This window comes from Alosa alosa, chromosome 2 (genome assembly GCF_017589495.1).
Source record: "Alosa alosa isolate M-15738 ecotype Scorff River chromosome 2, AALO_Geno_1.1, whole genome shotgun sequence".
In the NCBI taxonomy this organism is placed as follows: domain Eukaryota; kingdom Metazoa; phylum Chordata; class Actinopteri; order Clupeiformes; family Clupeidae; genus Alosa; species Alosa alosa.
The window spans coordinates 21,182,601-21,198,209 of NC_063190.1; the positions used below are offsets into that span (position 1 = coordinate 21,182,601).

The 15,609-nt window shown below is 40.4% G+C and overlaps 1 protein-coding gene across 1 annotated transcript; it reads right to left on the reverse strand.

The window, feature by feature from the left end:
* Positions 1-2,873: 2,873 nt before the first annotated feature.
* si:ch211-114c12.5 (zinc-binding protein A33) lies at positions 2,874-10,365 on the reverse strand. Its single transcript, XM_048237152.1, has 11 exons — positions 9,217-10,365; positions 8,827-8,909; positions 6,502-6,626; positions 6,320-6,400; positions 5,395-5,508; positions 4,983-5,090; positions 4,763-4,891; positions 4,356-4,407; positions 4,202-4,228; positions 4,063-4,089; positions 2,874-3,599 (listed from the first exon to the last, which is right to left on the reverse strand). The coding sequence occupies exons 2-11, from the start codon at positions 8,858-8,860 to the stop codon at positions 3,070-3,072; spliced, it is 1,227 nt and encodes a 408-aa protein (XP_048093109.1). The 5' UTR covers positions 8,861-8,909; positions 9,217-10,365; the 3' UTR covers positions 2,874-3,069.
* Positions 10,366-15,609: the final 5,244 nt, after the last annotated feature.

Consider the following 15,609-nt stretch of genomic DNA (forward strand, 5'->3'; position numbering starts at 1 on the left):
CCTATCTTCAGTTAAGATGTTCAGAACTGCACCAAATTTTATGTGTATGATTGACCTGGCATTCTCTGGGGGTATGCCAAGTTTCGTAGAATTTCATCCATGGGGGGGTCTAAAAAAATTAGGTTATGTGTACATTTAGTGACTGTACACTCATTGGCCTGTAAATGGCGGTGCACACATATACACATGCACACACACAGGCACCCACATACTATCGGTATTAGAACGGCCGATACATAATTACAAATTCAGTAGGATTAAAAGAAAGCCAAAATAAATATTCATCATCATCATGGCTGCATTTTCAGTATTGGCGAGAAGTAGTCGTTTGTCCACTAGATGGCGATCGTTGCAGTGAGGCGTAATTTTGTTGGAAGTTAAAAGTGGGTTGGAAAAACAATGGACGCTTTAAGGACTGTAATTTACCGCGAGCGAACATCTAATAAGGATAGGACGATGTTCACATGAAGTGTAATTCCCATTTCTTCTTGAAGCCGAAATAAATCTGAGGATGTTTATCGGACATGCTTGGTTTTTACTGCAGGTAGGTTAATCTTGTAATATCAATAAGGACCTAGGTAATGTTACCGTTAGCGTTGGTTGAGTGATGGAGGCATTTGATTGATTGCATTTGTAGAAAACTATAAATGCGGTTATACCAAACAAATGTATAGCAGCACTGTTTGTATCTTCGACTGTCATTTATTGCCGTGCTACAAAATCATTCTGTGCAATGGAAGATTTACCAACGTTACACCGGTCTGATACAGTTTTGCCTATACATGCGTGAGACTGAGACGCCTGTTTATTTTGTTTTAAGTGCGTGCAGGGTGTGAGAGGGGAATCGATGTGCTTTGATTACAGCTTGGTAGTTGTAGTCTGTGAAATTAAAAAGCACGTGTGTGTGAAGTATCCAAACAATGACACCTTCATTTCATTATGGCTGCTTTAGCAAAACACCTTAAGCTACTGTGTAGTGGGTCCCATTTAGAAGTGGCTACTTCTTTCGCGCTTTCCTTGACTCGTGGAGCTGCGTGAATGTTATTACAACTTTTCGCCGCGATATGACAGTTTAAGTCCGCTTGATACTGTAAGGCGTAAAGCCATTGGTTTCAAAGGAGATTTTATTTTTGTAGCCAGCATAGCCTATTGACAATTTATGTTGTAAATAGGCCTACCTTATAATCCTACCTGTAGCTTAGGGAAGCTAACAGCTTTCTATTAGGATCTAGTTTGTTAGTTACCGTTTTGTCATAACTTCCTGATGCATTTTTGCATTTAGAATAGCCAGAGCGTGTATATCTCAATCGGAAAATTAAACAATGTCGGGTGCCTTTGGACTAGGCTGGGTGAACCCAGCCTGATCTGCCCGCTATTTATTTTTTGATTTCTTAAAAGATTGAGCTTGGTCTGATGAAAGCCAGACTAGCCATGGACCTCAGTTAAACAATGCAAGGGAACATGAATCAGCCTATATTTGCACGAACAATAACGGACAAAAGCTCTTCAACTTTGGCCCGTTAAAATGTGTATGAACAGTCTAGCGACGCATTTCATCAAGGCCCATTTGGACATGTCAGTTATTTGCACCACTGGTTAGATGTAAAACAGCATTTCGTTTCAGACTAGGCTACTGTTACTTAATTTGTGCATTAACAATAACGTTTCAGACTACTGTTACTTAATTTGTGCATTGACAATAAAGTATTACATGAACTAAAGATGACTAAAATCTTATGTAGAAGAAGAAACATTCACAAAAAATCCATCCATCCAAAAATGACGTTTGTTTTTGATAGCTGTTGAAAACGGCATGGAACTGACAGAGATGTTTTTGTTTATAAATACATAAAAAAAATAAAAATAATAAATAACATTATGCTGATACCTTTTGCTTTTCCCAAATACAATGTAGCCTACAGGTGTAAGTGACCTTTCATCAATCCAGTTGCAATGGATGAACTGTGATGAACTGCCCTACTTGTGATTGTTTAGAGATTTTAAAGGTTTTATAACAATGCTATATCTTCTTTGGCTATTCTACAATCTATTCACCTTTTCAGCACCAGTAGGCTACTTTCTGTGCAGCCCTTTTAACACACTCAGGCATGCCAAACAAGCATACACAAAAGTTTCAAGAGTGGGGATGGAGTAAAATATGGAGACAAATTGAAGTGTGATTTATTTTGCCCAGAGCGGATGTACAGGACTGGCTGGGCGGTCATATTTTTGTACCGCTATCGCGGTACATCTAGTTATTATTATTATTATTATTATTACCATCGCTTTGAGCCCCACGGTGCTGCGCCCTATCGAGATATAAGCATACCCACTTTTTGCGCCACTGGGTAAGGAGTTGACAGGTGGGGGTGGTGGGGTACGGAAAGAGTTGACAGGTGGGTAAGGTGGGTAAGGGCTTGTAACCAGTGGCATTGGTAACAACAATGGGGGAGGAGGTGGTACTGAAACTATGGCTAGTGGCTGTGGATAGCCATACTGGAGTGGAGCAGTTTGATGATGGTTGGTTGCAGACGTTATTCCTTGTCTTTGTGGATTGTAGAAAGCAGTGGCTGCTGATGGGGCCAGAATGATTTGTTTTGTGTTACCTGCTGGCTGTTGGTCAGGCGGGGTGCTGTTTCTTGGCCCATGTGGGGTTCCCATAACAGCAGCATTCTGTCCAATGAAGCTGTCTTTATCAATGTCCACTGCACTTCTAGATGTCTCCACCATGTTACACAGGCCTAAGGCACAGTTATGTTATGTACAATAGTATGGACCTCTCCCCGTTGTATACTACACACAGAAGTAACATATGAACACATCAGAATACAGTAAGAATACCCCAGAACACATAGTATGCAAGGATACAGGAATAATTTGAAGCATTGCATTTTATTCACATTGAATTTTGTCATGTTACACCATTTCAAGGGTAGAGACTGACCAGTCTGATGTGAAAATAATGTACCATAATTTATCATAAGAATAATTCAGATGGGGGAGCAGAAATGGAAATGAGTTGTTGACAATAAATTGGAATTTGTTTTGTTGCCAAAGCTTTTGAAAGCATTACATTAACATTATCTCAGGGGATGAAATAGTCATGAGCGTACGTCCATCCAGAGGTGCGAAGAGGGGGTAAAGCTTTTCACGGAAGGTACCCTTGAATGTGAAGATATGTGACCGTGTCTCCACGTTGTAGAAGGAGATCTGACCTTCGTCATAGTCCAAGTAAATGCCCATTCTGGTGGGCACCAACTCCTGAGGCAGAGGGGTCTCCGGAGTAGTGCAGGCATAGAACTGCCGAGTGCTTCGCCACAGTGTCCAGTAGCCCTCCTCAGGGCACATGGTGAAGCGACCCTGGCGCTTTGAGGAGGCTGTGGTCAAGCCTAGCCTCCAATAGCCATTGTTGGCCAACTGTACCTCCCAGTAGTGCCGGCCGACGACCATACCCTCCCAGCCCAGTACACATGGCCAACCGTCAAAGCGCTGTGCGCTGAAGGACACTTCTATCTCCGTGTGCGCCTCCTGCACCCTCTTATGGTCATCAGACACGATCAGCCATGGGTGATTGGTCATTGTGTCCAGCATTACATTGACTGTGTGAAAACCAAAGTCATAAACATATGGTTACCATCTCAAAGGATCAGTGTTTCATTATGCTATTATTCATATGATATATGAATGAGTCACAAGGCACAGCATGCAGTATACATTAATACAGGTGTTGCTATTAAATAACAAGACCTGCTATAAACCTGTTACTGACAGTCTCAGATGAGAAGAAGATACTTGCAACTAACTATAACTTACTCATGGAAGAAGACCCACTACATTATGGAAGATGGAAGATCAGAATGCAGGGGTGTGTAGTTGCAAGTTTTATACATTAAAATTGGATCACACTTTTCATTTATATGTAATAGTTACTCCTCTAATTGATTAGTAGCCTAGAGTAAATGTATGAAAATAAAATCTAAAAAGTTGAGACATGCAACAAATATTATCTGACAAGTCTCACAAATATGATCTAACAACAGAAAACAGCAGCGGAAACCCTACCTGATGCACTACAGATCCAATCCCACACTAAGGGAAATATGAATTACACAATTTAATTTCATATGTTATCAAAATAAAAAAATAATTAAGATGACCATATATTTAATAAAGAATAATGTAAAAATGTCAACACTGATACCTGAATTTGGGATGTACTTTGGTGTCTCTGTTTTGGGAAGAGAAACTCAATTAGCGTTAATAGCTTACCTTTACAATAAGATATCACACATCCAAAATAAATTGCTAATGAGACATTGAAATGCATCAGCTCCACTGATATTAATGAGTTTAACCTGTCTTCCAGGTGCGCTGTTTGGTGACAAGCCACAGCTGAGACACAGAGTCCTGAAACAGAGGGACAAAACAAACAAACTTTGTAGAATGCAAAAGCGTGCCTGTCGTTTGTTGCTTTGTATTAATTCATACTGTGCTGCATAGATGTAGTCAAGCTCAGGTGGGACCATGAAGATAATTTTGGTGAGATGAAATCTCCAGAAAGCAATGGGGTGAGAAAAGTACTTGCACATACTATTATCTGACCCGCTACCTTCTTGAATGCAACCGATAGACGATTGAGATGTTGACAATTGCTATTGTTTGGAGTAGGGAAGAGCTCTTTCTTGAGAGGACTTTCAGCAGTCACAGTGATTGCATGGCCTTTGGCAGTTTGTCAAGTGAAATTTGCTGACTCATGTCTTACCCGGTCTTCTTTCAGCATCGACCAGGTGATAAATTCCAGGAAGGGGAGCAGGGTCATCATCAGTTTCTTCTTCCGCAGTTCCAGTAGTCTCAGAGCCTGGAGAATCTCCTCTCTCATCAGACCACAGCTCTTTTCACACACACACACACACACACACTCTTTTTTACAGCAGATCCATATCATGAGAAAAGTATTTTCAAGCGATATACATGAGATGTACCTCGGTGATACGCTGAAGCTCTTTGGCCCATTCTATGATCCTCTGGTCTACTTCAGTGTTGTCACTCTGTGTTGTTGCCTTCTTCTCCTCACTAACATCACTGAACAGCTGTGAAACACACACATACGAGGCAGACCATTGGACTACTACGAATATCAGCCACTTGTCAGATGTCATCATAATGCTCTGTACCTGTACTCTGCTAAATGACAATAAAGTTGAATCTAATTTAATCTAATCTAATGTCATCATAATGCAGCTACACAGACATATACAGTATATTACAGTACAGTACAGTACTGTACAGTATATTAATAATCTACACTTTGTTCTTTGGTTTACGTATGCTTTGAAACAGACATGAAGAGTAACAGACATTAAATGTTATATAAGCATGATAGAAGCTGCCTACCGCGTCTACTGTCTTGAGCTGCTCAGCCCATTTTAGAATGAGTTTGCGACTCCGCTCGAGACTACTGGGTTGGTCTTTCTGGTCTTTGCTGCTGCCAGCGTCCGTTCTGCTGTTCTGATCATGTGCGGGAACACACACACACACACACACACACACACACACACACACACACACACACACACACACACACACACACAAAGGAATGTGACCACCCAATACCATAATCATCATCATGACCATTTCCAAAAAAACTTGACTGGCTATATTCAAGATGGTTTGTGATCATGGTCTCTTCCCCAGATAACTGCATATGAGAACCTTGTCTTGATAGTCCACTGATCATAGGACACATGTGATTGTTATGGCTCCCATTGTCGTCTAAGGCAACAGAATGAACAGATGATGACCTGTGATAAGTGGCGAGACGAGCTGTTGTCTTTATTATTACTTAAAACTTATTACTATAAACTTTATACAGCAGTTTATATGATGCCACCACTATATTATCCAGTGTTTTCACCCACTTCATCTCACTTGAGATTACTCAGCGTCTCCCTACTATTCTGATTGGGCTCTAAACAGTGCAGAGATTCTTGCCCTGTGCCATAAAAATAGAAGTGATGACTGGACAGCTACATGGTGCCATCATATAAACTGCTGTGTAAAAGAATAATCAAACAAAAAGACAAAAGACTCATCTCACAAATGATCATGGCTAAATCAGCATTAGTTAAGAGAATTTATAATGGATATACTAATAACAGAGTTAGAATAGTAAGAATGACATCAACATCATCAACAGTTCATCAACATTCTGTAGTGTTACAAAGTTACACACATGTTAAGTTGATATCAGCAGTGGGAACTGTATTACTTCTATGACCAGAATGATAAAACGGCATTAAATCAGATTAAGATAGCCAACCTTGCAAACATTCTCAACTTGTTGCTTCCAGTTTATGATAAATTTTGTGCATTCCTGTAGGCCACGCAGATCTTTCAGGTCCTGAGGAGGACAGTAACAAAAGGGGTGATATAAGTACACAAAAACATAAATAATAAAAAAAAAAACAATATGTAAACTATTGACAGATTATCCGAATTAACCTTTGGTTTGCGGGTGGTAATTTTGGTGGGTGCTGAGCTGTGCATATGAAGGAACTCATATGGAAGTGCCCAGCGCACAGCTCCAGTGGAGCTGCTCTGGGCAATGTTCTCCGGGTCTTGGAGTCCTGACACACACACACACACACACAGGCAGACAAATAGACACACAAACACACACACACACACACACACACACACACACAGAGGCAGACACATAGACACACAAACACACACACACACAAAGGCAGACACACAAACACACACACACACACACACAAAGGCAGACACATAGACACACAAACACAGACAAAAACACACACACACACACACACACACACACACACACCGAGAGAGAGGTAGACACAAACACACACACACACAGAGGCAGACATAGACACACAAAAACATATTGGTACCAATATACTGTGCAGGTTTCTATTCACACGTGCATACACATTTTAGACATACACATATGGAGGGATCCCATAACGTATGAGGACTAGGGCTGTAACGATATGCGTATCGAAATCGAAATCGCAACACTCGGTGTGAGAAGGCAGAATCGCACCCCTTCCAGTGTTTCCCGCAGCGCTTGCTACCTAAACAACACACATCTCCCGCCTTAACTACCGGTAGGCCTATGTTGTCAAAAATAAATAAACAAATCATAATTTCGTAGCTCTCGTAGCTTTCATTGTGGCCTAGAGCTATGGGTGCAACTTTACCAAACAGTATAGAGGTACCTTAAACCCCCTCTACTTGCCCACTCTCTCTCTCTCTCTCACGCGTGCTCAATGGACACTCAGCATGCACATTTAATCCAAATAAAACATTCACAATTGTGAAAGCAAGGACGCATAGAAGACCATTCTTATTAATATTATAGCCTACAATAGCCTATTGTATATTATTATATCCTCCTGACTACCAGAGTTACATTTTATCCTCTCTAGAGGACAACTTGACTTAACTATCTCCCAGACCATGCATACTACTGAGCTAAATCATTTTGTTCTTTACAGAGGACATTCAGGACTTAATTGATAACAAATATATATATATAAAAATTTTTTTTTTTGTTTGTTTTACCATCGCTTTGGCGCCCCGTGGTGCCCTATGTGCCGCATATAACGCGCTTCAGCTTCACTACAAGGCATATGAAGTGCGTCCAAATTTACCCATTCTTCGGAACTCCTCGAGAAGTAGGCTCACGGTTAAGAGTTTGTCAATGTAGCCTTAATGATTTCTTTTCACAAAATGCTAAGCATGCATGTATTTCAGTTTCTTAAATGGGTCAATGCATGATTTCATAACATACCAAATAGAAAATAAATTTTAAATATAGCCTACATATCTGTACATATTAAAATCAGATTATGTAGGCTACACAGTATAGTTAGATCAAGTTGGACAGTAGCACATTTTAATCATGGATAGTAGTTGGACAGTAGCACATAATTTTATATATCTATAGTGGCTGGTGAAAGAGTTGAGTGGCTTTTTTTTTTTGGGGGTTATAGTGGTGTCCCCACCAAAGCTCAGACCAAACCTACTCCCTTGAGGGGGGGCCACTATCCCCCATTTATGCAGTGATCGGGCTCCCTTTTTAACATTGAGGTCTATGGCAGAATCCAAGAATTTCCCAGAATTTGTCAAAGCCTTATTTTTGTAGTTTTGTACTCCGGCTTCTGTCTGGCGTGGAACCGAGGCGTTCAAACGTCAGTCATACGTCAGTGACACGCCCCTGTGCAGGCGGGGACTGAACCAGAGCCCGTCTCTGACTGAACTCCACTTTGCCCTCATAGACATGAACTAGGACGACCCATCTTGCTACGCATTAATTATCTTTGGCCCAATGCAGTATCTAGCTTTCTAATATCTATGGTGATGGACGCCATTTTCCAGGAAGAGAACGAGGAAGTTCCCAAAACCCCACCCCCATACATTTGATACCATTTAAAAGTCCTAAACTCCTCTTCAGAGAACAAAAGGAGTTAGCAGTATATATGTTAGGAGTTAGTTGTATATATGTTGTGGGAAATATTCCAGTTTATAAAGGTCCTCTAGAGAGGACAAAATATACAATTTATATGTGTATCTATATTCAGTGTTCAAATCAGTCCAGTTTATACAGGTTTTCAAATATTCTAATCCTCGAGTGTTCCAAATGAATAAAATGTCTAAAAAAAATCGAGGGGATGTATCGAACCGTGGGTCAAAAATCGTGATACAAACCGAATCGTGAGTTTGGTGTATCGTTACAGCCCTAATGATGACCATATGAAAACATAAAAAATATATATTTTAAAATGAAAGAGAACATACTGGTCTTCTTCACTTTCTTCTCAACTGTGCTCATCGTTGTGGATGATTGTTGTGTTATTCCAGTGTCACCGTTTAGGCTGTGCCTATAGCATAAACTTTTATGAAAAATGTATACATGCAGTTATACTACTTCTACTACTAATACGGTCCGGGTTCGATTCCTCAACCCACCATTGTGAGTTAGTGTCACTTTGGATAAAAACATCTGCTAAATACCAGTCAACTTTAACTTTACTACTACTACTACTACTACTACTAATATTAATAATAATAATAATAATAATAATAATAATAATAATAACAATAAAACTTTTTGATTTTTTAGCTTAGTATATTGTAATGTAAACCTTATACTATAAACTATATGAACATGATAGTTAAATGCCTTACCTTTATGAGGAGCCTCAGAGACCTGTGCATTCCAGATGGAGCAGCGAGGAAAGACACCGTTCTTCCTGGGTCAGCTCGATTTTCTTTTTGTGTTGTTCGTCATCTCACCAACCTTTGTGCTTTCATACAAGGAAGGTTCATCAGTTGGTAGTTTATTTTATTGCCATATCATGGTTTGGGAAGGGAGAGGGAGATAGCACCAGCACATTTTATGACTTTATGTAATCAGTTTTACTTGTGGTTAGGGAGAGGTGGTCTTTTGATTAGCGGATTGAAACCGCCAAGGAGGTTATCTTCTGGTCTGGGTTGTTTGTTTGTTATCGGAACAGGACATAATAAGCCTTTAAGACTGTCCAAATGCCCTTCTATTATTATGTAACCCTTATAAGCTTTGCTGGTGAAACTTCTAATAAAATAATTGCAAGGGGAGCAAGTGAGCAGACATTCCCTGCTGTTTAATGCTGTATATGTTAATACTTTTTGATCCTGCACCTGTTTTTTGGATGTGAGCACCACAAAATATTTTTTGAACCCTTAAACGGTCACTGCTTCCGTCTGATCTCTGTATCTCAGAGTGCCATCCAGTAAATAAAAAAATATCGAGTGAGAATTGATGAAGACACTGTTATAAATCATAAAGACTGGTTGATTATCAAATATGGTATGGTTGTTTTGCATGCACAAATGATAATGCCACACCCATGACAGTGACTGTATCTATTGATTTGGTCCTGATAACAAATCAGGATCATCACAGAGGTTACAAGGAAGACCTGAGTCAGGTAGAGATTCTCCTGCCTGGAGGTTTTGCCATGTTGTCAGATTTGATTTACTGACATCTAACTGAATTCATAATTGTGAAAAACCTTTGTTTGACATGCAATGCAATGCAATGTGTGTAAAACATAGACTGTAAAATATAGCACAGACAAAACTAATGGTTGACACAAACACAAAAATTGTGACTGGAGGATGACTGACTCATAATGTCCTGTCTGTGTTTCAAAGTCAGTCCACATATGTCTACATGCCTTGTTAAAAGAGCACTGCATTAACGATGCATAAACATTATTGCCACATTTGGGGCCGATGACATTATGGGGGGCAGCCGTTGCCTACTGGTTTGGGCTTCGGGCTTGTAACCGAAGGGTTGCTGGTTCGATCCCCGACCAGTAGGAACAATGTGAGCGGGGAAAGTGGTTAAGCACTGCTCTCCCATGCCCACATTCATGGCTGAAGTGTCCTTGAGCAAGGCACCTAACCCCTCACTGCTCCCCGAGCGCCGCTGTAGCAGGCAGCTCACTGCTCCGGGTTAGTGTGTGCTTCACCTCACTGTGTGCTGTTTGTGTTTCACTAATTCACAGATTGGGATAAATGCAGAAATCCAATCTGTGAATTTCCCTCACGGGATCAAAACAGTATACAGTACCCTCCAGAATTATTGGCACCTCTGCTAAAGTTGACTAAAAACCGGTATAAAAAACAATCTGTTGGTGATTTATTGTAATCTCACAATGAAAGAAATTAGGAAAAATCCAACCATGAAGGGAAGCAAATTTATTTTGAGAAAAAGGAAAATCTCATAAAGAAATAAATATTTTTAACTAAAGCACATTGCTCACAATTATTGGCATATCTTATATACAAAACCTAACAGAAGCATTTTCCTATCTAATTTCAATTTATTTAAGTTAATCAGACTGTCTGTGAACTTTCAGAAGTAGTTCATGACTTTCTTTTAATAAAGTCACAAAGAGGCTAAATCCTCCAGTCATTTTTCAACATTGGACAGACAAGAGAATACATTAAATTTAAATAAAAAGAAAGTGTGTTGAAATTTGTAACTCAAAGAATGTCTATGACAACTAGGTACTTTGTTGAAAATGCCTATATTTACAGTTAAAACAATGATTAAAAGGTTCTAATTATCTGGAAATGTGACAAACAAGGACCCATGGTTATCTTGCCCCCACATACAGTAAAATTCCACACAAATTCCACAAATTCCAAAAGAACCACTGTTGGAGAGTTACAGACAAAGGTAACATCTTGGTGTCACCAAGTCCCCCAAAAAATCTTCAAAAGTGACCTCACTGATAACAGATTATTTAGAGGGCATGCCAAGTAAAACCCTGTCCAGTCATTTTACCAGTTGCGTGTGTTGCAGTGCTGGAGACGCATCCTGTTCACTTTACATGGGCTTACGTCATCCGTTGCCGAACTGAATTGTGGGTCCGTTGCATCGCTTTGCTCCCTTCGCTCGCGTTGGGAAGTTCAGCTGTTGCTGCGCCGACGGACGACACCGGCAAATCAAGCCAATCGACGGACGGTACCAGCCAATCAAATTACGGTTATTGACCGTTTCAAGAGAGTTCCATTATCAGCATCATAGTTGTTCCCACAAGGCTTCCGTTTTAACATTCCATATTAGGCTAGTGACAAATGGTCAGAAAGGATTTTAGTTTTTGAGATACCCCTACCGGAGGTAGAACTAAACCCAACAATGTTTTTCCTCATCTCTAAGGTCTCCCATATATGAAATGGATTCTTAGCTAAAAATATTTTACAGCTAAGATTGTTAAATTAAAGGGACACCAGGCAAGCCTGATGCTTAGGCCAAGTATACTTGCGTATACAAGGAATTTGGTCTCTGCATTTATCCCATCCGTGAATTAGTGAACACACAGAGCACACAGTGAACACAATTAGGTGAAGCACACACTAACCCGGAGCAGTGAGCTGTCTTATTACAGTGGCGCTCGGGGAGCAGTGAGGGGTTAGGTGCCTTGCTCAAGGCACCTAACCCCTCTCCCATGCCCACCATGGATGTGGGCATGGGAGAGCAGTGCTCAACCGCTTCCCCCGCTTTTTTCCCTTCTGGGTCGGGGATCGAACCGGTAACTCTTCGGTTACAAGCCCGAACCCCTAACCAGTAGGCCACGGCTGTCCCCAGTACCAGAGACAAGGTCCTTCGGGCAGCTTCTGAAAGGCTTGATGAAGATGTACATTCAAATTCTTTCATGCCCAGATCTCTTTGCATATGATGCCAAATACCATAAAATGTGCCTTGCACACTACATCTCTAAAAGAAATATAACAGCAGCCATAGAAAAGAATAAAAAAAGCAGACCAATGTCTATAACAAAGCGTTTATTAAGCTCACTGAAGACATTGATAAAACAGTATTGTCCAAAGATATAAAAGTGAGATCTCAATTCTTTGACTGATAGCTATGACAACCTACTAATGACCATTGCTGAGCAAGAAGGTGTGTCTATAGTTCAACACAAGAAATATAGATCCTGGAAACTAAAGGAAAAGCTGATACAGCATTACAAAGACAGAGTTGCATTTGTTCCACGTCCAAGACAGTCAGATCTGATCTGCTCAGATAGTATGACCATATTGTGCACTGAGGGAAGCTGCTAAACTCACAGAAATAACAGTAGACTGAGACTACGTTTCCACAGACAAGTCAGAGTCTTTCCGAAATCCAAATATTACACAGGGCTGCAGACATATTGAGGAAAAGCATGGATCAGGTAGAGCATGACAGTGAGTAATATGTCAGCAGTGACTGTCTATTATGTTTCCAATGCAGCAAGTATGTACCCAACATCCTGTATGACTGTGAACTGGTGTGTTGATTAACATGCCCACAGAAATTACCAAACATGTGGTGATGACCCAGCTTCAAAGGAGAATCTGTGTGTTAATTTGTCATGATCTCATTGAACAGAGCTGTCACATCCATACGCCAATCACACTGGGACTTCCCATTTTGATACATCATGAGTTTGGTAGTAAGACAGTCATCAATGAGCTCAGTGCAATGGGACACTGTGTTTCCTATACAGAAGTTAGGCACTTCTCACATCTGTTGCAGCAGACCAGATACCAAGGACAGGGAGTGGTGTCTACATCCCAACTGGCCCCACTGGAGTTGCTGAACATGGAATTTGTGATGCAGCCATCAGCAACTTTGACCAAAATGAAGACACCCTGGATGTGAAGCGTAAAAGAATGGACAAAATGTACCTGTAAAGTTTATCTCCATCCATTCATATCAATCGTGTTTAAGGTGGTGAGGGACCTCTGAACCTGAGGGAACCTGTGCTAGGCATTTATCTGCTGTGGAGACTTGGCCTCTTCAGAACACAACAGACGTCAAAGCATGAGTTGTACACTTCCCATCCAGGGTGTCTTCATTTTGGTAAAAGTTGTCGATGGCTGCATCAACAATTCCATGTTCAGCAACTTAAGTGAGAACAGTTGGGATGTAGACACCACTGTCCTTGATCTATATTTCTTGTGTTGACACACCTTCTTGCTCAGCAATGATCTTTAGTATGTTCTCATAGCTATCAGTTAAGGAGTTGAGTCCTCACTTTCATACCTTTGGACAATACTGTTTTATCAATGTCTTCAGTGAGCTTAATAAAGGCTTTGTTATAGACATTGGTCTGCTTTTTTCATTCTTTTCTATGGCTTCTGCTATATTTCATTTAGAGATGTAGTGTGCAAGGCATTTTATGGTATTTGGTATCATGCAAAAAGATCTGGGCATGAAAGAATTCGAAGATGTACATCTACAAGCCTTTCAGAAGCTGCCCGAAGGACCTTGTCTCTGGTACTTGCGACTGTTCCAGTTGAAATTGCAGTCAGAGGTTCTGGTTTAGAGCTGGCCTTCCCACAAATGAAACAATCTCTCCGCATTTGAAATTATGATGTATCAGCACTACTCAGCCTTCTTGGTGCAGATGTGCTCTCACTCTCAACATTTGCAACTTGCTGCTGCTCACTGATTTTTGTCTTACTGCAGTAGTTCGCTATACATGATACATGATATGAAACTTTGATTTTGGAGAAAATATCATCTGTATATGGAGTTTTATGGACATCACCATCTCTCTCTCTGCTGAGCAAGGGTAAGTATGCGTTGGAGGCCTTCTACTGTGGGGTTTTGGACATAAGGATCTTTTTTCTTGCCCTTTTCAAAATGTTTCCCACAAACTTTGGATCCAATGTCTGTAAGTAAGACATTCTCAGTAGGCCTTTTCACACTGCCAAAATCGCCGCGATTTTATGTACCAGAATCGCGGAACGACTGTCCCTTTCACATAGACCGAGGCGGAACAGCGGGACAAAGTGTCTCGCCAAATTTACTACCAAGCCCCCTTGACATTTTGCCGAGTTTTTTCGTTCCGGCATCAGTGTGAATGGGTCATAAGCAACAACAAAGCAACTTCACCCTACAAATGCAAGCTAACCAAAGTGCAGTCGGTGCTCCCACCAAGGTTTTGGAAATCACACACCTGCTGCATCTGAAGGCCCACACATAATAAGGCCTACGACTATCACTCTACATGCCCCCTATTGCACTTCACATTTTAATTTGCTAGCTGATCCTGCCTCCTGGCTCCCCAAAATGCCTCATCGTGTGAACAGATGAGCAGGCCGGCAAATTTTCACCTCATTTTCAGACACACGTTGCGGCAAAAGGACGTCTCCTCTTCCCGCAAATTTAGCGTAATCTCTGTATGAAAAGGCCTTATAATTCAAGAGACTAGTGAAAAGGAAAAATTTCAGAATTTTCATTGAAATGCAAATCAAGTTGAATTACACATGCAACATTAGTGAGAGCGCTAAGTACTTTCTTAGCTAGGGAAAGTAGTTTCTACAACTAACTGTTTAGCTACTTAGGGGTGAAGTAAGCAGTGTAGGCTCTACTGTCCACTGCTGGTCTGGACAGACAAAAGCTAACAATATTATTTTCCATTATTCAGTATTCATGACTTGACCAAAACAAAATTCAAGTGAATGTAAATATTTTAATAAAGGTGTTCCATTCCAGTGTTAACCTGATTCAATTGGATCTGTGTTTCATATGAAATGTATCATTATTAAATGTGAATATAGGTCAGCACTTGCCTTGCAGTAACAATGAATTTATCAACATTCTTCTAACCACTGATAATGTGATTTGGACTTGAGACTGTATTTTGCTAGTGTTCTGTTTTCTTTCATTTTGGACACCTCATACATTGAGTGACAGAACACCCTAACTTGTCATACTATATTTACATATTTGGTATTGTTAGATTCAGTACAACCCCACCTTTCCCATATCGCCATCATATGTGTTTCTATGACAATCCCTGGTAAAGCAGTAAATGAAAACATTCTGCATTCATTTTTTACATGTCCGCTTATTTTAGGTGTATGTTTACATGTCTCTATTTATTCCATACATCAGTCTTTTCTAGTAGGTAAAGCAACTTCCTGACTATAAACATGCCATGTTTCAAAGCTCTCAGAGCTTGTGTGATTGATCTGCACTAGTTTATATGCCTTAACTCCCATACGGACAGGCTATATTTTAGTCCTTTTTTG

Excerpts from the sequence above, each read along its gene's own strand:
- si:ch211-114c12.5 (XM_048237152.1), bottom strand. The coding sequence starts at position 8,860 with ATGAGCACAGTTGAGAAGAAAGTGAAGAAGACCA. Across the intron at positions 6,401-6,501 it reads TTACCACCCGCAAACCAAAG|GACCTGAAAGATCTGCGTGG; the intron begins GTTAATTCGGAT and ends TGTCCTCCTCAG. Across the intron at positions 4,090-4,201 it reads AAAGTACATCCCAAATTCAG|TGTGGGATTGGATCTGTAGT; the intron begins GTATCAGTGTTG and ends TATTTCCCTTAG.